The sequence below is a fragment of the Megalobrama amblycephala genome, linkage group LG16 (genome assembly GCF_018812025.1).
Source record: "Megalobrama amblycephala isolate DHTTF-2021 linkage group LG16, ASM1881202v1, whole genome shotgun sequence".
Lineage (NCBI taxonomy): Eukaryota > Metazoa > Chordata > Actinopteri > Cypriniformes > Xenocyprididae > Megalobrama > Megalobrama amblycephala.
Genome location: NC_063059.1, coordinates 11,412,702 through 11,433,186, shown reverse-complemented (window position 1 = coordinate 11,433,186; position 20,485 = coordinate 11,412,702). Strand labels below are relative to the sequence as shown.

The 20,485-nt window shown below is 36.8% G+C and overlaps 1 protein-coding gene across 1 annotated transcript in view; it reads left to right on the top strand.

Moving 5' to 3' along the window:
* ece2b (endothelin converting enzyme 2b) overlaps nt 1–19,068 on the top strand; it is a 96,998-nt gene extending 77,930 nt beyond the window's left edge. Inside the window, 15 exon segments of the mRNA XM_048159847.1 lie at nt 2,844–2,894; nt 2,896–2,991; nt 3,130–3,192; nt 3,297–3,485; nt 11,311–11,453; nt 11,739–11,853; nt 12,383–12,493; nt 12,663–12,761; nt 12,916–12,993; nt 13,730–13,833; nt 13,926–14,036; nt 14,126–14,193; nt 14,834–15,024; nt 16,676–16,771; nt 18,038–19,068. Of these exon segments, the coding sequence (XP_048015804.1) occupies nt 2,844–2,894; nt 2,896–2,991; nt 3,130–3,192; nt 3,297–3,485; nt 11,311–11,453; nt 11,739–11,853; nt 12,383–12,493; nt 12,663–12,761; nt 12,916–12,993; nt 13,730–13,833; nt 13,926–14,036; nt 14,126–14,193; nt 14,834–15,024; nt 16,676–16,771; nt 18,038–18,214 (1,692 nt within the window). The 3' untranslated portion in view covers nt 18,215–19,068.
* The last annotated feature ends 1,417 nt before the right edge of the window (nt 19,069–20,485 follow it).

The window sequence follows — 20,485 nt, the reverse complement described above, 5'->3', positions numbered from 1 at the left end:
TGGACGTGAAGCCTGAGCCCACCGGAATAACCTTCCTTTTGCCTTTGTTGACTTCTGCATCCGATTTCACATATGTCATAAATTACGTATACTCCAGTTAACTTGTATAACTCCTAACTCCTGTTTTCATCTCATGAGCTCCCTTTGTTGCTCTGACTGAAATCATAGTATAGTGAGAGGGGAGGGATCGCTCAAACCTGAGATCAGATCGCATAATTTCTTGGAAAATTAATATAAATGCTCTTTCTAAGGAAATGTAATGTAAATATATTTTATCAATATTTTTTCTAAATGTGTAAGCCTTTGGACTTAAAAGACTTAATGGAGATGTTTTGTGCATTCCTGTGATCTCAAATAAATGGAAGCAGGTGCAACTGAATAGGTATGTTCTCTTTTTATGTGAAATGGTAAATACCAGTTTGATTCAGCATGATTGATGTTCACTCCTGACACAAATGAATAAATTACTGTCACTGCAACATTTTTTATTGTAAAACATTGGTCAAATATCGATGCTGGAGTCTTAAGTCTTAAATCGTTTGCTTCTGTCATGCTCATTTTGTGATCTAGCTAGTTTTCCGTCAGCTGGTGTAATAGTGAGGTTGTGTAACGTCGTTCTATGGAGGGCGAGTTTTAGGGTAGCGCTGTGGGGCTACCACCCCAACAGTGGAAATGCAACTTGATTTTGACCTTGGTACTTGAGGTTTGAGGCTATTGGCCCTGTCCAGTACATTGTTAGCCCTGGCTCACACTGGGCCGACAGTGAAAAAGCGGTTATTGATGTCTTTGATGTTCCTGCCCTGCCTCCCACTCCCACCTTCTCTGCTTGTCCTGAGATGTCTGTCTGTTTCATGTCAGCCAGGAGCTGTTTCTGAGAAGTCTGCCCGTCCTGTATTGGCCAAGGAGGCTGCTCTTAGACTGTCTGTGTGTCCAGTATAGGCCAGAAAGGTAATTTATTAAACCCCTGTCTACACTGCCCAGTCCTTCAGCCCTGTCTTCACTGCCTCTCATCAGCCCTTTGTCTCATCCTACGCTGTCTACTTGGTGCATCGTTTTCCCGCCTTGGACTGATAGTTCGTCAGCTCGACCCTGGACTGTCGACCCATTTACTCCACCTTAGCCTCCAGTCCCCTGACTCCACGTCGGCCCGTCGACCTATCGGCTTCACCATGGCTCTTCGCCCCCTCTGCTCCAACTGGGACAGTCGTCCCTACAGATCCACCAGGCTTCCTCTGGCTCAGCCTTGGTCACTCGTCACTCTACCATTGCCATGGATTTAACGGACCTTCGTCTGTGCCTCATCCCTCCACCCCTTTGGCTCTATCAGGCTCTGCATTCCCTCCAGCTTCACCTCAGTCCTCTGGCACACCAGCTCTACCTCAGTCTTCTGGTACCCTGGTTTTCCCTCGACTGTTCATCCAAACAGCTCCACCTTGTTCTCCAGGAGCCTCGTCTCAATTAGTCATCCCTCTGGTTCTGCCTGCCAAGCCTCCACCATGGGCTTACGTCCTGGGATTCTTGTGGGGGATTCTGCCCTGGCTCATCTTACCGCTAACTCCTCCCTGGCTTCTGCCACATTGTCTCCTCCCTGGCTTTTCATGTTGTCTGCCCCGCCTTATCCTCCAGTCCCATCACTCCTCCTCGGCCCGTCGAGCTATCAGCTTCACCATGTGTCTTCGTCCCCTATGCTCCATCCAACTGGGACAGTCGTCTCAACAGCTCCACTTGGTTTCCTCATTCCTCTGGCTCAGCCTTGGTCAGTCGTCACTCTACCATTGCCATGGATTTACCGGACCTTCGTTTGTGCCTCATCCCTCCACCCCTTTGGCTCTATCAGGCTTTGCATTCCCTCCAGCTCCACCTAAGTCCTCTGGTACACCGGCTCTGCCTCAGTCTTCCGGTACCCTGGTTTTCCCTTGGCTGTTCATCCCCACAGCTTTGCCTTGGTCTCCAGGAGCCTTGTCTCAATCGGTCACTCCCCTGGTTCTGCCTCCCAAGCCTCCACCATGGGCTTACATCCTGGGATTCTTGCTGGGGGTTCTGCCCTGGCTCATCCTACCACTAACTCCTCCCTGGCTTCTGCTGCGTCGTCTCCTCCCTGGCTTCTGCTGCGTCGTCTCCTCCCTGGCCCTTCATGTTGTCTGCTCCACCCTGGCTCCAGTGGTCACCCCTTATGCCTGCTCTCCATCCCCCACCTAAGCCCCCTCCTCTGTTGGAATTTTTATGGTAATAGTTAATAAGGTGCAAGGTCATGCCTTCTTGATGGGGGGTTGTCAGTTTCTGTTTTTGAGTGGGTTGGATACACGTTCTAGTTCTGTTTCCTGTGTTTGAGTTTGTTGATTTGATTATCATTTGCACCTGTTGTTCATGTGGTTGAATAGTTTGCTTTTTGTATTTAAGCCCTGTGTTTTGTTCAATTAATTTGTCTGTTCTCGTCTGATTTACCAGTTGTTCTGTTCCAGTTTATATAGTCTAATGAACTAGATAAAACCTTATTTTGGAATTGTTGTTTTCTTCACATTCTCTACATTCACAATATGAAACATCAATGAAATATGTTAGATAATAAATAGATAATTTCTTACCCACACATTTTACATTTCTGGTATTTTTTATTTATTTTTTTTTTTTTTTAGTCTTGGATTACATTTATACATTTTGCAAACACATTTATCCCCCCAAAAAAGATGATGAATCAGGCACAGTATAACCAGGAACTGATATAAAGATAGTAAACAGGGTCACTTTTGATTTCCACAGTAGGACTTAAGTACCACCTCAGACTTAGAAAACACCTAAAAACTAATGTTTTTCCTTTACTTTGTGTCTGTCTGTGTGTGTAGATAGGAGGCTGGAACATCACAGAGTCCTGGGATAAAGATAACTTTCAGGAACGTTTTAAAGATAGTTTCTGGACCTTACAGAGCTCAGCCCTTCTTCACCCTTGGTGTAAGCGTGGACCCTAAAAACTCCAACAGTAATGTCATTCAGGTACATTTACTCTCTTTATCAAGTTTTAATGAACAGCTGCTGTTTGAAAGTTTTTGTTTCATGTTTGTTTTATTGTATTTGCTAAACTGATCACACCCGAGGTGTTTGCTCACCTGTGTAAACTTCCTCTTTTTCCAGGTTGACCAATCAGGACTCTTCCTCCCATCCCGAGATTATTACCTCAATAAGACAAACGAGAAGGTATCATGAAGCAAAACTTAAAGTATCAATATTTAAAGACATTTTGTAATATTTAAAGCAGCTTTTTGCCCATGTCTAATAGCCTGCCACTGATGTGTGTTTAGGTGTTGAAGGCTTATCTGGATTACATGGTAGAGTTGGGATTGTTGTTGGGAGGAGACAAGAATTCCACCCGGGGTCAGATGCAGCAAATTTTGGACTTCGAGACAGCGCTGGCTAATATTACGGTGCCTCAGGACGAACGACGAGACGAGGAAAAGATCTACCACAAGATAACGATAGCTGAACTCCAGGTGTGTGTGCAGGCTCACAAGGGTTTAATTAGACAAAAGTCCTGAAGGTTTGGTGTAGTAGTGCGGTAAACAGATGAAAGCGTGTTCAGGAAGCTCAGAAATTCTTAGCTGAATATTTGGGATCATTAGTTTTAATCAGTAAATGTGTTTCAGACATATTGCTTATTAATAGTGTTTGTATGAGATAAGAGAAGAGAGAGTTCATGAATAATGCACAGCGCATGGAGTCAGGTTTGCCGCTGTGTGTCTGTGTAAGTGTGTTCACACATTATAAACTTTCTATCCTTCTATCTATCCTTCTATCTATCCTTCTATCTATCTATCTATCTATCTATCTATCTATCTATCTATCTATCTATCTATCTATCTATCTATCTATCTAATTCTCATATATATGGTTCAACAGAAGGCCACATCTTTTATCCGTCTGTGCATATAAATATTCATTCCTTTTTGTGTCTTCTGGCTTTTTTACATCATTTAATTATTAACGATTTTTTTCATTTAGAGCACCTGCGTTGAAACTTTTGTATTGTGAAAGCTCCTGTGATTTCCGTGGCAACAGTTGCTGAGCAACTGTACAGTGAAGTAGTGAGGTGGAGGGGTGGGCATGACAGTAGATTGCTTACTGATTAAATTATGTCTGCTGTCAGTATAAAGGGAATAAGTCCAAAAAGTCCAGTCTTTTGAAAAACTTTTTTCTTACAAAGAATTTTTAAATGATTATTATTGTTAATATTATTTAATGCTTATGGTTTTTATACCAAGATTCTAAAATAATAATTGTATATAGTTGTTTTACAAATGATTAAACAGGCTTCAGTTAATTATGTAAATGTACATTTCTAGGACTTTTTTGTATCTCCTTTTATAGTATATTTTCATTTACTTCTTACTCAGTTTGTAAGAAAACCATCTGGTGAAAGTGTGTTTAAAATGACCTGTAGTTCTTCATTCCCCTGCCTTAAAGCTGAAGCCCAATACATTATATATTCATGTCACTATTCTCTTGCATGTGATGAGCAGACGTCTCCGGCAGCCGTGGAGTTCAGATGTGTGGTGACACACAGTTCTTACATTTGACTTAACATGCTTAGCTATTTTCTAAGGGAACAAAAAAAAAATGTAAATAACATAAAATGTGTCATTTTTAGGTTGTGCGTTTTGTGTGGGTGACACAAATTTATAGAAGTGTTTTTTACTTACTCTCAAAAAAAAGGAAAAAAAAAAAGATGATTTTATTTCTTAAATTGCAACAGAATGCGCTGAAACCGATAGGGAATACTACAACCAAAACAGTCTTTAATCGCAAAATCCAATAGTCAACATGTAGGAAATCGTAGGAATAAGCATAGAACACGACCACGTAGTACAGTGACGACACCGAACCAAGAACTCTGAAAACAGAAGGCTTAAATACACTGGGAGTAATCAACAGAACAGCGAACAGGTGTGAAACTCAATTCAGTAACCAAGATACCTAACAATAGCTAAGTTTCCATCCAGTTTTTGCCATGTTTTGTTATCAATAAAGCAAATGTGCGCAAAATTTTTTTTTTGCAAAATTTGCTGTCTTGAGGCTGTTTCCATCCACTTGGCCTCTTATCGATAAAATGTTGTGTGTGATGATGTCATCCCTAAAAAAAAAATGCATTGTCGCATATATCGCAAAAAAAAAAATCTGCCCATGAGCCTTTTCCATACATACTTTTACGTATATCACAAGATTCTTATCTTTGCATCCCAAATATTTGTAAAATGTAACAGAGTAATGAGACAATTGAAATTGGCCAGTACTGCTTATTTTCACATATAATTAAATTAGAAATATAAGAAGACGATGGTGAGGTGGAGCAGCTCCTCTGACAGGATTTTACTGCCTTTATTTGATGAAGCACAGGTTTGGACACAGAGCAGCTCATTTGTCCTGTATGCAAAACATTTTAGGGTCCATAAAAAGACTGCAGTGAAATATTCAGTCTTTGCTTATTGCAACAATCTTTAATGCCTTGAACATGCAGTCAAGCCAGTTGGGGTTTGACGCAGCCGGAAACACATCTAAAGAGTTTTTTTTCACAAAAACATCCTTGGATGGAAACCTGGCTAATGACAGAGAACACAGGCAAACAGGAACAGAACAAGACCAAACTAAAACACAATGAAACTAACAGAACTAAACATAACTCTGGCAGTTTTGTCTTAGTTTGAGTTTATTAGGGCCCGAGCACCGATGGTGTGAGGACCCTATTGTAATTGCTTGGTCAAATATTCCTTCTTCTCCGAAATGAATCACATTTTTGAGGCACCTAAACATACTTGAAAACTCATGAAAGTTTGCGCACACGTCAGAAATGGTGAAAATTGTACGTCTGATATGGGTTTCAGAATTAGGTGTGGCAAAATGGCTTGATAGCGCCACCTTACAAAATTTCAATCAAGCGCCCTTCGCTCTACATTTCATGTACAGGTATGAAATTCGGTGGACACATCTAACAGCCCAATACCAACAAAAAGCCCACTGGGTGCAAAATCTGAAAACCCAACTGGAAGTGAGATATTTTGAATTTTCTCTGCAAAATTTTTGCAGTTTTTGCCCTTTCCAGACGTTGTACTTTAACAAACTCCTCCTAGAGCCTCCTAGAGATTAAATCAGATCAACATCATATTTGGTCAGTCTAATCTAAAGGCTTTTGCGACATTAAATTGAAAAGATCTAGAGTTTTCACTGAAGGGCGTGTCCGTGGTGCCCTGACAGATTTTGATGTTTTGCCATGAAACAGGAAGCTATTGTAACTTGGGCATACAATGTCCGATCTGCCCCAAACTTCACATGTTTTATTAGAGTCCTGGTCTGAAGACATCTACATGGCAATATTCAGTTACAGTCATAGCGCCACCTCTGGCCAACAGGAAATGACATGCTTTACACTGCGATTAACTACTCATAGACATTTAATTAGATCAACATCATATGTTGTCAGTCCAATCTTAAGGCCTTAGCGATGTTAAATTGCGAAGAGCTTGAGTTTTCGCTGAAGGGTGTGTCTGTGGCGGCCTGACAAAGTCTGATGTTTCACCATAAAAATAGAAGCTGTTGTAACATACAATGTCCGATCTGCCCCAAACTTCACATGTGTGATAAGAGTCCTGGCCTAAAGACATCTATATGCCAATATTCAGTTAGTCATAGCGCCACCTGCTGGCAACAAGGAAATGGCATGCTTTGCACTGTAATTCACTCCCAGAAACACATTTAAATATGCCATGAAGTACCAAACATACTAGAAACACATTACATCATGCAACACTTGGCTAAGTGTTAAAGTGTGCGATTAACTCCATGAACAGGAAGTTGTTGTAACTCAGGCATACAATGTCCGATCTGCTCCAAACTTCACATGTTTGATAACAGTCCTGGCCTGAAGACATCTACATGGCAATATTCAGTTATAGTCAAAACGCCACCTGTTGGCAGCAGGAAGTGTGGCACGTCGAAATTATTTCTCCTGTATTTTCTTGCTTCCATGCATGTCGCCCAATGTTCACTGTTTTCCTTAGGCCACCGGGTGGCTGTGGCTCCGGGAACAATGGCCCTTTCATCGCTGCTTGCAGCTTTAATTTTGAATTGTTTTCTTAGTTGGTTTTGCTTTGTTTTCTGCTCAGTTTCTGTTGTTGGCATTTGTTTCCATGGTTATTCATTGTTTGATTAATGCACCACACCTGCTTCCTGTTTCTTTCATTGGTTTGAGTTGGTATATATTGAGTCTGTTTTCAGTTAATCTTTATTCCATCTATGTTGCGTAATTGTTGGTTGTTCTGTTCGTGTTTCTGATATCCGAGTATCCTGAAGAACCGTTAATTTATTTTGAGTTTGTAAATCAAAAGAGACTTCTGCAAATAGATTCTCAGTACCTCATCTATGCATCAACCAGCTGTGATCTCCCACTGAACACAAAGATTTAAGTTTAAATGGATTTTTACTGATAAACATTTGAGGAATGTTTTTTTCCTTTTTCCATAAACATCCTGGATGACATGGGGGAGTCAATTCTGAAGTGAACTAATCCTTTAACATTTTGAGTTTGACAGCCCTTATTTTAACAGAAAAAAAATAAATACTTTTTAAGGGCATTTCTGAATTTAATTGTTTTTTAAACAGCTCAGCTCTCATTAGACAAAGCTTGCAACAGTCACTTCTTATTTTGCACGTCTTTATGCAGAGCAACCTCAAGGGTTCGCTTGGTTTTTGAGTTTATTAAAAAACAACACAGCTTCTCATATCCATAAGAGAGAGGGAAAATAGTCCATTTTAGTCACCTAATTTGTTTTCATCTGCCAGAAATCCACAGTAGAGATGAAGGCTATGTGGTGAATGAGGGTAGATGGGGGCTTTCAGCTGTGTGTTTATGATGGAGGTCTTTGTTTTATTACACCCAAGGGCAGAGCGGCTAGAATTGCATCTGGGATTCAGGAGTGAAAACATGCAGGTTATTGACTCGAAGCCTGCTGATTATTTGAGCATTTTGTGTGAGAGCGAATCCGAACACGCATTCTGTGTCCTTTTCATGGCTAAAACAGAAATCATTAAGGGAAACAAAATTAAGACAAGCAGAGCTCTCAAAGTCAAGGTTATGAAAAAAAATGAAAGTTTGTCTTAATTAAATGTAATGCTCCATGTGTTGGTGGCCTACAAAAGGTTTTATTATAGTGCAATCACCACTTAATGATGGCTGTGTTATGTTGAGATATGACCAGCCCAATACTATTCACTTGATTACTGAAAGCCCTCTTACTGAAGCTTCAACTGTAGAGTGAAATATTCATGAGTATGAAATAGTCAAAAGTCACCTATTGGGATATAAAGTTGCACTTGTCAGATATAAAGTGACAATGGCAAGAAATAAAGTTGGCATTGCAAGATATAGTCGCATTGTGATATATAAACTCATAATTGTAAATTAAAAATTCCATGTGTTAAAGGACACTGGATATAATCTCACCTATGAGAAAGTACATTGTGAGTTAAAGCTACATTAACTTAATAATCACATTGCCACATATAAAGTTACAGTTGTGAGATATAAAGTGACAATTTCGTGAAATTCACAATTGTAAGATATAAAGTGACACTGTGAGAAATATTAATTGTGATACATATGGCATTTCACTGTGATATAAATTACAATACGGAAAATAAAACTGCAATGAGATATGACATTACAATGTATAAAGTCACTCTGTGAGATGTCACAATTGTGATATAAAAATTTGCAATTGTGAGATTTAAAGGGACATTACAAGATATGAAGTTGCATTGTGAGAAATAAAGTCCAAGTTACGGGATTAAAAGTCAAATTGTGAGTTATAAAGCCGCATTTACAATAAATAGTCACATTGCGAAATATAAAGTCAAAATTGTGAGATATAAAATGACAATTATGAGAAATAAAGTCACAATTGTAAGATATAGACTCACATTACAGTCAGTGTTGGGAAAGTTACTTTTAAAATATTGCATTACTTTTTATGGAAAGTACGTGTAAGTTAATTTTGCTTTACTTTTTCTCATCTGGGCTGTTTGTTTGCTTGTTTTTATAACAACAAAAAAACCCTATTTTTGGCAAATGTAAAGGCCCTTTCACACCATAAGTGAAATGAATAAGCAAGGAAATGCAAATTTACACCTGTACAGTAGAGGGCGCAGCTCAAACAAACAAGCCTTTCAGCTGTGCTGCCATTCAGGGCTGCGTACTACTCCACTTTTAGACACGCACTTGCGAACTTCCGTAAGCACTTCCCCTTTGGGGAATCCCTGCCGCCATTTTGATGTGCGTTCCACTTTGTGAAGTGGACGAGGGAAGTTTATATGGACAGACCCTCTACTTCATCTACTTCATATGTACAATTCAGGCAGCTCCATATACCACAATGCAACACGATTGTGATGTCACTGCAAATCGTGTTTAATTTACCCCACCACAAACAACTCTATGATATATATTTTTTAATATTTAAAACAACCCAAATACACCTATATACATATAGAATGCTGCATTAAACAATTTTGTTAAGGAAAAAATAATAATAATAATAAATCAACTCCATAGCGGATTCCAACTCATCAAGGGCTTAGGACTTTCCAATTCAGCCCATTGCAATGGTTCTGCCAGTAGTGGGCACTCATGCAACGTGAGTGTTGACGTACATCCGAGTCAACGAGCCTGAGGGAAGTTAGCAAGGGAAGGGCATAACAAAAACGAACCGGAACGCAGCCCTGGAATACAGAAGAATAGGACACAGGAGAAGAAGTAAATGACTATATGTATGCTCACATTTAGTCTAGAACTAGTCTAGAATAACCATTCATATCTAAATGTTATGAAATCACAATTATAACAATAAAAATTACTTTTTGTCAAAGTTTAGCATATTTTGTACTGAAAAAAATCAGTTTTTCAATAATATCATCAATAATGTAACCCACAGAGACCCCACTTAGAAACTGGACAAAATCCATTCTCAAAATCAGAAACAACGCACAACACACATAGACAGAAATGAAGTGGCACACTTCCAAAAATGCAAAAAAAACACTCCCAATACAAAATGGACATGCTCACACACACACACACGCAGACAAAAATATATTTTTTTATTTTATTATATAATTATTATTGAAAAACTGATTTTGCCCTGCACAAAAAATGCTAAACTTTGACAAAGTAATTTTTATTGTAATAATTGTTATTTCATAACATTTAGATATGAAATCAACTGAAAAAAAAAAAAAAAAACTTGTGAAAAGACGTCTTTTAGTCATTCAAATAGCAGATAGCAAATAGTGGAGCTCTGCAGCCATCTACTGGTAAAATTATAGTTTTTTTTTTTACTTTTATAACTGCATTTTCCAAAAGATGGGCAAAAATCTTACACTAAACCATGTCAAATTATCCATGTTATCCACATGAATGAAAGTTAGAAATCTGGGCCTTTTATAAAGCGAATTTTACATAAAAAGCTGTTCATGCATAAAAACCTATTTCAAAAAATATTTTTTAATTTATTTATATAAATTTAAAAGATATCACGATTCCTCCAAAAACTGCACAAATGTTGAGAAAAAACACAGAGTAAAATTACATTGGTTATTAAAAAATATATTATATTGTTACAAAATTACATTTTGTTGCCCGGGGTCTCCAGAGACCCAGAAGACCACGAACGTAACTTTTTTTTTTACACTAACATAAAAGCAAGATATCATTCCAATTTTTTTTTTATTTGTAGATCTTAAAAGTGTTAACCACCGTACAAAGTCTCATGCCATTTGGACAAAGAGAACATTTTTTTTTAATTTGAGCAAACATCATTTGCGGGTCAAAAAGACCCCGAAGAATGCACAAGGGTTTAAAAAAGTAATCTGATTATGTAACTCGCGTTACTTGTTAATGCGTTATCCCCAACACTGATTACAATATACAATTATGAGATATAAAGTAAAATTGCGACACATACATTTGTAATTATGAGATATAAAGTTACAATTAATGTTTTTTTTTTTTTTTAATTCTCAGGGGAGACAAGCTTTCATATTTGTGCTGCATTATCGTAACTTAACTTTTGCTGTTGTGTAAAGCTGCATCCACACCAATAGGTGTCAGTGGTGGTCAAGGGTGTTTTTTGCTTTTTTTTGTATGTATATTTTTTTTGCATAAAGAGCCCAAAACTGTTCCTAAAGTGATTTTACAGTCTAACCTTGCATTAAACTGAAATGAATAAGGAAATATTTCACTTATGACATTGTGACCTTTTTTTTCTGTCGTAGGCGTTGGCTCCAGCAGTTGAATGGTTGGATTATCTGAACTCCGTCCTTTCACCGCTAGAGTTGAACGACACAGAGCCTGTGGTGGTCTACGCCAAGGAATACATGCAACAAGTTTCGGACCTTATCAACAAGACCGACCGCAGGTACGGCAGCTGTCTCTATGGTTACAGCTAATCAGAGTTCAGGAAGAGGACGTCCCCTCTGAGAGCGTCTGTTTAGATTGTGTATCAGAACATTCAGTACTAATAACAGTCTCTCTCACGCTCTCTCTCTCTTTGCCTCTCCTTCTAAGAATATTAATGCATTTATTCCTTCTTAGATCTTCTGTAACACTGTCTCTCACTCTACCTGTATAAATAAATGAATACAAATGCAGGAATGGTCCTTTTTTTAGATATTAGGATGCACTCTTTCTCTTTCTTCTCCAGTCTTCTGAATAATTACATGATCTGGAATCTGGTGCAGAAAGGAGCGTCCAGTCTTGACCAGCGGTTTGAGAACGCTCAGGATAAGCTTCTGGAGAGCCTCTATGGCACTAAGAAGGTGTGTGTTGTTGGAGTGTGTATGGATGAATTAAAGAAATAGTTCACGCAAAAGTGAAAATTTAGTTGTCAGTTATTTACTTGCCTTCATGTTGATCCAATTCCAAATGACATGTTTCATTTAGCGCTAAAATGTGCTTTTTTCCATGTAATGGAAGTCAATGGGGTTTGGGATTGAAAAAAAATAATTTAAAAAAAGGGCTATATGCCTTTTATACGCATCTTATGAAGTCATGCGATAAGCTTTATGTGATGAACGGATGGAAATTTGAGTCATTATTCACTGAAAATCTGAATTTTAGAATTATGTGAACTGTTCCTTTAAAGAGAGAATCTGGACTTTTCTTGACACATTTGTATGCGACCAGTATAATTGTAAAAAAAAAATTACAGTGATGATTTGTTGTTTAGTTGGAGCATGTTTTATATTGACACAATCACATCAAAAATCTGGTTCCCATTTTGTGATTTTATGACTGCTTGTTTCAAGTTAATCTGTAAACATGTCTGTGTTTTTGTTTTTTGTTTAGTCCTGTACCCCACGCTGGCAGACGTGTATCGGGAACACAGATGACACTCTTGGTTTTGCGTTGGGTGCTCTTTTTGTCAAAGCCACTTTCGACAAACAGAGCAAAGAAATAGTGAGTTACTCAAAGCCATATGACTAAAAACTACTGGATACATATTTGACAGTGCAAGTTTATGTCCTCGTGTTTAATTTAGAATCTCATTGGTGATGCATGTTTGCCACCATGTGGCAGCAATGTGAATTACACAGTTCACAACCTCATCTTTTCTGTCAAAACACAGGCGGAGGGGATGATCAATGAAATCCGCACAGCTTTCAAAAGCGCGCTAGATGATTTGAACTGGATGGATGAACAGACTCGACAAGCTGCCAAGGACAAGGTGAGAGAGAATGGGAATTATAAAGACAGCAGCATGACTGGATAACCAAAACTTGCGGATTTGTCTGAGATTCAAGACTGCAAAAACAGCTTAACTGTAAACACTTTGCATTGCTTGCCAAGAAATCAGGATAAAGTGTCGTTTCTGGCTCTAGGCGGACGCCATCTATGACATGATTGGATTTCCGGACTTCATTCTGGACTCCAAAGAGCTTGATGATGTGTATGATGGGGTGAGTCAGCAAATAGCTTTTGTTTACATTTTAGAATCCTAAAACTTTATTTTTCCAGTTTTAAATGATTTTCAACGTGTCTCAGATTTGGCAGCGCGGTTGTGCTTTATAAAAATATAGCAGTTCATCCGCTTAAATAGGACTTAAGTTAATCTTTATATGTAATTTCTATTGTCTTTGAAACATAGTTAATACTTAAATTATTTAAATATTCAAAATAATTAGTATTTTACATTAAATTTGTAATTATAGATAAATTTGTTCTGACAAAAATTTTCTTTCAAACAAATTGTTTTTTTATTTCTGTTCTTTGAAATTAATAAAATCTTTAAAAAATGTATCAGACAAAAAAAAAAGCAGCACAACTGTCATAATCATAAATGTTTCTTGATCATCAAATCAGCATGTTAGAATGATTTCTGAAGGATCATGTGACACTGAAGACTGGAGGAATGATACTGAAAATTCTGTTTTGATCACAGGAATAAATTACATTTTAAAATGTATTACAATAGAACACAGTTACTTTAAATTGTATAATTTTTTCACAACATTACTGTTGTTATTGTTTTTTGATCAAATAAATGGCTTGGTGAGAATCAGACATTCAAAATCAAAACATAAAAAAATTGTGCCGACCTATTATATTATATTATATTATTGATTTATTAAGTACTTTAATTAATTATTATTGAAAATATCCCAGCTAACAGGCAATGTGCTGTTTTGATTGTAGTATGAGGTTACAGAAGACAACTTCTTCCAGAATATGATCAACTTCTATAACTTCTCAGCACGAGTGATGGCAGACCAGCTCCGCAAGCCACCAAACAGAGACCAGTGAGTTTAACAGTGTGTGTTATAAGAGAAAAACTCGAGGCAGCCTGTAAGATGGTACCTGATTTGTGATTGCGATATCTTTTCTTCTGTAGATGGAGCATGACTCCACCCACAGTGAACGCTTACTACATGCCAACCAAGAATGGGATCGTCTTCCCCGCTGGCATCTTACAGGCCCCGTTCTACGCCCAGGATCACCCCAAGTGAGCAGACATGGCTGAAATTCTTAGCATGTTGCTAAAAAAATACTCCTGAGTTTGTAACAACTGTGATGTTTTGGTGTGTTTCACAGAGCTTTAAACTTTGGTGGTATTGGAGTGGTTATGGGACACGAGTTAACGCATGCATTTGATGACCAAGGTTAGTACACTGGGGTTCATATCATATGTTTTTCTTTCCCTGACGCCTAAAAATATTATCAGTAAAGATAAAAAAAAAAAAAAAATTTAGTTTTTCCATTATAATTCTCAATGTTCTCTCTGGCCATTAGAATTAAACTGACTTTTTTGTGGTTGTCCTTTTTAAAAAAGAAGTGCACTTTAGCATACTTTTTAAAAGAGTTATTAAGAGTTATTTTATTTATTATGGAAATATATACTTTAAAAGTTTGAACTAAATGTAATGATTTTGCATGTTAATATCAATTAAATGCAAATCTATTATAGTTTTAATTTATATTAAATACAATTAGCTTTTAATTTGATATTATTACAAAGTGCACTTTTTAAAAATGTACTCAAGTGCGTTAAGAAATAGGCAAGTATATATCGGCAAATATCCATTTAAGATTTGAAGTACACTACTTTCAGTGCAGTAAAGTGCATTTTTTTACCACAGCTTTCACAGGTTCTTTGCAAAGCCTGCTTTAAGTTTAACAAACCCATGCATGCTCACAGAACATATTGTAGATTAATTTCAGTGCAATACATTTTTTATAGTACATCAATAAAATTCAATATTTCATTATATAACCACTTTGTGTCTTAATTCTATTACACAGGCAGAGAGTATGACAAAGATGGAAACCTTCGACCGTGGTGGCAGAACTCCTCTGTGGACGCGTTTAAGAACCGCACTGAGTGTATGGTGGATCAGTACACGCAGTACACCATCAATGGAGAGCACATTAATGGAAAACAGACGCTGGGAGAAAACATAGCAGACAACGGTGGTCTGAAAGCTGCCTATCACGTAGGTTACATTCAGAGTTCGGTGTAATGCATTACTAAGTATTGTTATGATTTCACTTGTTTAACTTAAGTTAGTGTGTAATGTTGCTGTTAGTTCATAACATCTGCAAAGTTACGACGCTCAAAGTTCAATGCAAAGGGAGAAATTTTCTTTTAAAGAATTCTCTGTTTAAGGACTACAACAAATGGCTGGTAGGGACTACAACGAGCTTCTTCCCGTGACATCACTAACCCTAAAATTTACATAAACCCCGCCCCCAAAGAACACACAACAAAGGGGCGAGGCCATGTTGTTGTAATGGAGTGTTGTTGACATGCTTCACATATGAAGGTCAATTCAATGCTGGATTTGCACAAAAGATGAACATGACGGCACATGCTAGTGGATGAGTTGAATCAACTCCACAGCAACTACATAAATTTATCCACTAACCATTCAGAAACGTCCAGTTTCATTCTAAAAGTTGTAACTTCTTCCTGAGTCTCTCCATCAGTGTCGACTCCGGTTTGAACAATGTAAGGCTGAACACCGTTACTGACGATCCTCATTTTGGCTGTGTGAGATTCTCCAGCTTTGTTGTTGTTCTGTTAAAGCTCCGCCCTCTTCTGGAAAGCGGAGCTCATTTGCATTTAAAGTGACATATACAAAAACGGTGTGTTTTTGCTCACACCCAAATAGAGGCAAATTTCACAAGCTATAATAAATGATCTGTGGGGTATTTTGAGCTGAAACTTCACAGACACATTCTGGGGACACCAGAGACTTATATTACATCTTGTGAAAAGGAGCATTTGTTACGTGATGTTGGTAGAGCAAACACACGACGAGGAAGAGTAACGTATAATAAGTCTTGATAATCCACAGGGAGAAACACAGAATCCAGAGCAGAGCGTACACCAACACATCACAAGTACAAACGAGACCCGACAAAGACACACTGACAGAACTGAACTGATATACACACACTAATGAACTCAAATGACTAACAGCTGTGATGATCAAGTTAGTGTCCATGGTGACTGATGATGGCGGGAAAACTGGCAAAATGCAAACCAAAACAAACAGAACATGACGGTGACCGTGACCGCATTATAGGTCCCCTTTAATTACTTTTCCCTTAAAAAGTAAGGTAAGGGATTACTTTTCATTTTTCTGTAATTTAATTACAGTTACTTCTGATGTACGTGCATTAAATACTTGTATAGACTATAGAACAATTCTATATAAAACAATAGTGGATTTAACATCAAAATTAAATGTCGTCAACTGGTCGAGGTTGATATGGTATTTAGAAAGTAATTAGTGATAAGTAATCCAATACTTTTTAAAGAGAGCAATTAGTAAAGTAATCCTATTGCACTGTTGAAGATTTGATCATTTAAATGACCGGCCTAAGAATTTCCAATATGCTCTGTCCACATTAAGAGTGGATGGTCATTTAAAGCCTTTTAGAAAAGAAAAAGAAGGAAGATACATTTTATAAAAACATCCCATAGGAATTTTTATTTTGATGATTCTGTGGTTCACGAGGCTCCCCCTTCTGGTGATGAATATAAATCACTAGACATTTATTTCTTTCCAAGCTAATGCAAATGTTGTGATTAAACTGAATAAAGACAAATAACTGATTTTGAGATCTTTGTTTTGACAGGCGTATAGGTCATGGGTGCGGAAGAACGGCGAAGAGAAGAGACTCCCAGCTGTCAATCTGACAAACGACCAGCTCTTCTTCGTAGGTTTTGCACAGGTATGAAAAGACATGCAAAAAGAGAAGCAAGTATGTAAAAATAATAAGTATGACATGAAACACCTGTTCACCCCAACTACTGTGTAACTGGTAAACACTCTGCGCCTCAGCAATACAGGCCCAATATTAAACTTATTTTACAAGTCAGGCACTATATGATGTGGTGACAGAACAAGAAATGAATTTGATGAATAAAATAACACTTTTTTAATGATTTCTACAATTAAGATCTATAAATAACATTAGTCGATCCTTTAGGTATCATGATCTAGCAACATTTTTATTATTATTTTGCTTAATGTTAATATATTTAAATTATATAAATATATTATTTTAGTATATATTAACCAAGATTAATACACTAACAGTGATTTGAATTTTAATCTTTTTACAGCATATCTTAATCTTGGTAAATGTTAATATGTAATTATATTAATGTTAATGTATTAACATCATCTAACTTATAATGGTAATATATTACTATGTAGAAATTAAATAATAAATCAAAATGTTTTTTGTTTATGTTCATATATGTAAATATGACGATATATATTATAACTTTCAGGTGCTATATGATGTGGTGACAGAATAAGTAATGAATTTTCTTAATAAAATAACTATTTAATGCTTTTTTTAATGATAAAATAACAATGAAAGATTAATAAATGATCAATAATTGGATTTAATATTAACACGGAATTTTATGTAATGTATTATATATTATAAATAATTACATTGTTAATATATTAAGATTATATAACTTATAAAGTTAATATATTACTATATGTAGAAATTAATGTTAATATTAAATAATTGTCTGGGGTAATCTTAATAAAATTAATTCTGGTTAGCATTGATGTATGATGTTATATATTTTAATGTTGACACTTTACAATAAGGTTAAGTTAGCATTAACTAACAATGAAAAATACTTCTAAAACATTTATTAATCATTGTTAATGTTAATATCAACATTATTAAAGTCAAAAGTTGTATCTGTTAATATTATTTAATGGACCTGAGCTGACATGAATTAATGAACAGTTGTATTTTTATTAACTACAAAAAACAAAGATTTTTAAAAACTAGCAAATGTCTTCCTCGTTGTTAGTTAGGTAACGTGTTAACGAATGGGACCTTGTTGCAAAGTGTTACTTCTATGTTATCAATATATTTTTTTTTAATATACTAACTTTTTAAAGCAAATAAAGCACATTGTGAAAACATGTGGTCTCAGAAACGCATTCCTTTGGCTCTTCTTCTTAGGTCTGGTGCTCTGTCCGAACGCCAGAAAGTGCTCACGAGGGCCTGATGACGGACCCTCACAGCCCACCCAAATACCGTGTCATCGGCACCCTGTCCAACTCACCCGACTTCGCAGAGCACTTCCAGTGTCCGCTGGGCTCTCCCATGAACTCAGGCCACCGCTGTGAGGTGTGGTAGGACTGGCACCCAACAAGACACCAGCTTGCTTACACAGACCAGCCTGGCCTCCCAAAAAAACGCTGAACGGACAGTTTTGGCTCTTTCCCAAGCACTGTTTTTTATTTATGTGCTAAAGTTATTTGAGGAGTCGGGCCGAATGCAGGAGGATGAGGCGAGCGCCTGCCAACGTTGATCTTCTCCGGTGTTCGAATCGACCGTTAACAAATTTTCCTCTGCCGCCACATCAGCCCACGTGGGCTCGCTTTATTTATTTGTTCGCTGAACTCGAGGGACGCTTACATGTGTGTTTCTGTGCTTCATACCCTGATTGCTTGTCTTCTGATTTGGAAGATGTGACCGCTGTGAAGCCACTGGGAAAGTCTCTCCGTGACCTCACAGGAAATGTTTGGCTCCATCTGTGATGACTTCGCGGGAAGATTCACGGAAGATTCACAGGAAGTCCTGAACGACATCTGTGACCCCCCACAGGAAGGAAGAAAGCCTATTTCCCAATTGTGATTTCATAGAAACGCTATTAAATGACAGGGAGAGCTACTGTTTGTTCATCCCACCTGTGTATTATGTTTTGATCTTGACAAAGTTGAAATGAAATGTTCATTTTAAACTGCTCTTTGCCAAAGAACAATTTTAGTTTTGTTCCTTGTGTAAGTGAAAGTGGAAATTTGCACTGCTTCGACCTTCAGTAATTCCATTCCAGTGTAATTCCAGTGTGTTTGCCTAAAGACATTTACTTGTATGTGAACGCTGTGTTTCCGTGTCTGTAAAGGGATGTCTCCATGTTGTTTGAACTTTGTCAAGTCTGCTGAAATGCTCACGTTACGTTCTCAAAACCACTAAAAGGGTGAATCTCACCAATCTTCGAGTCATATTTCACCCCCAAATCAGTAGATTATTAGGATTATTTGCATAAAAAATTGTATTTTTAGAGCTATTTAGACTTTTCACATGGTTCTCATGACAATTTAACACAATTATGCTCTGTAAATAATGTTACAGTAAACAAATACTGTAATACAATAACTCTTTTGAAATCAGCATAAATTAGAGGTTGTACAAAAATAGCACCAAAATGAACTATTACAAATTAAATTATAATAATTTAATGATTAATTATTATACAATTAAATTATATGTATACATTACCGTTTAAAAGTTAGGGGTCAGTACGTTTTCGTTTAAAGAAATACATTTATGTAGCGAGGATTCATTAAATGGATCAAAAGTGACAGTAAAGGCTTTTTTACATTGTTACAAAAACATTCTATTTCAAATAATTGCTGTTATTTTGAACTTTCTTTTCATTAAAAAAACCCCTGAAGAAAATGTATCAAATATTGATAAGAAATCAGCATATTAGAATGATTTCTGAAGGATCATGTGACACTGAAGACTGGAGTAATGATGCTGAAAATTCAGCTTTGATCACAGGAATAAATTACAGTTTAAAATATATTAAAGAATAAAATAATTATTATAAATTGTAATAATATTTCACAATATCACTGATTTTACTGTATTTTTGAATAAATAAAAGCAGTCTTAGTTAACATAAAGAGATTTATTTCAAAAACATTAAAAAAAAAACCTTACCAACCCATTTTTATTATGTGATAATGACATTTTTTTTTCTTTTGCATCACAATAAGATGTGTGGCCTAAATATATATATATATATATATATATATATATATATATATATGTCACAATGCAAGACATCTTAATAACAGGGTTCATTTTCTATCATGTTTAGTGGAAATAAGACATATTCTTGACACGTTTCTTGAGATCTGCTAAACTTCCCAGCATGCCTAAAGTGTTTCAGAAAGTTGCATCAGACGTCATTGTATGTTTAGACAGATTAAATTACTCATTTCAGGTTGGATTGCTTCTGTGTCCAATCCCATCTCCAGCGTTTTCAGTTGCTGTAAATTGGCCCTGCGAGTACATTTTAATCAGAATGTTTGGTCTTTTGGAGTGGCCAGTTTTTCTTCTGAACCTGGCGTTTGCTTTCCTAAAGCAGGCCGGTTGTGTCATTTGATGTATTTTAACTGCTGCTGACTTCACCTTTTGTTGGTTTTTGTTTATTTTAAACCATAGTTTAATTGCACCATTTTAAAAGCTCAAGCTGTAAGTGTGTTTGGCATCTTATTCCGTCAGCTGGCATATAAACATCCACATTTCAACTCTATTTTCTACATAGCTAGAGGCTGAGAGCACTAATTAGCTACGCCGAGATGAGGCTAACTGATGAATGTTACTGCCATTAAA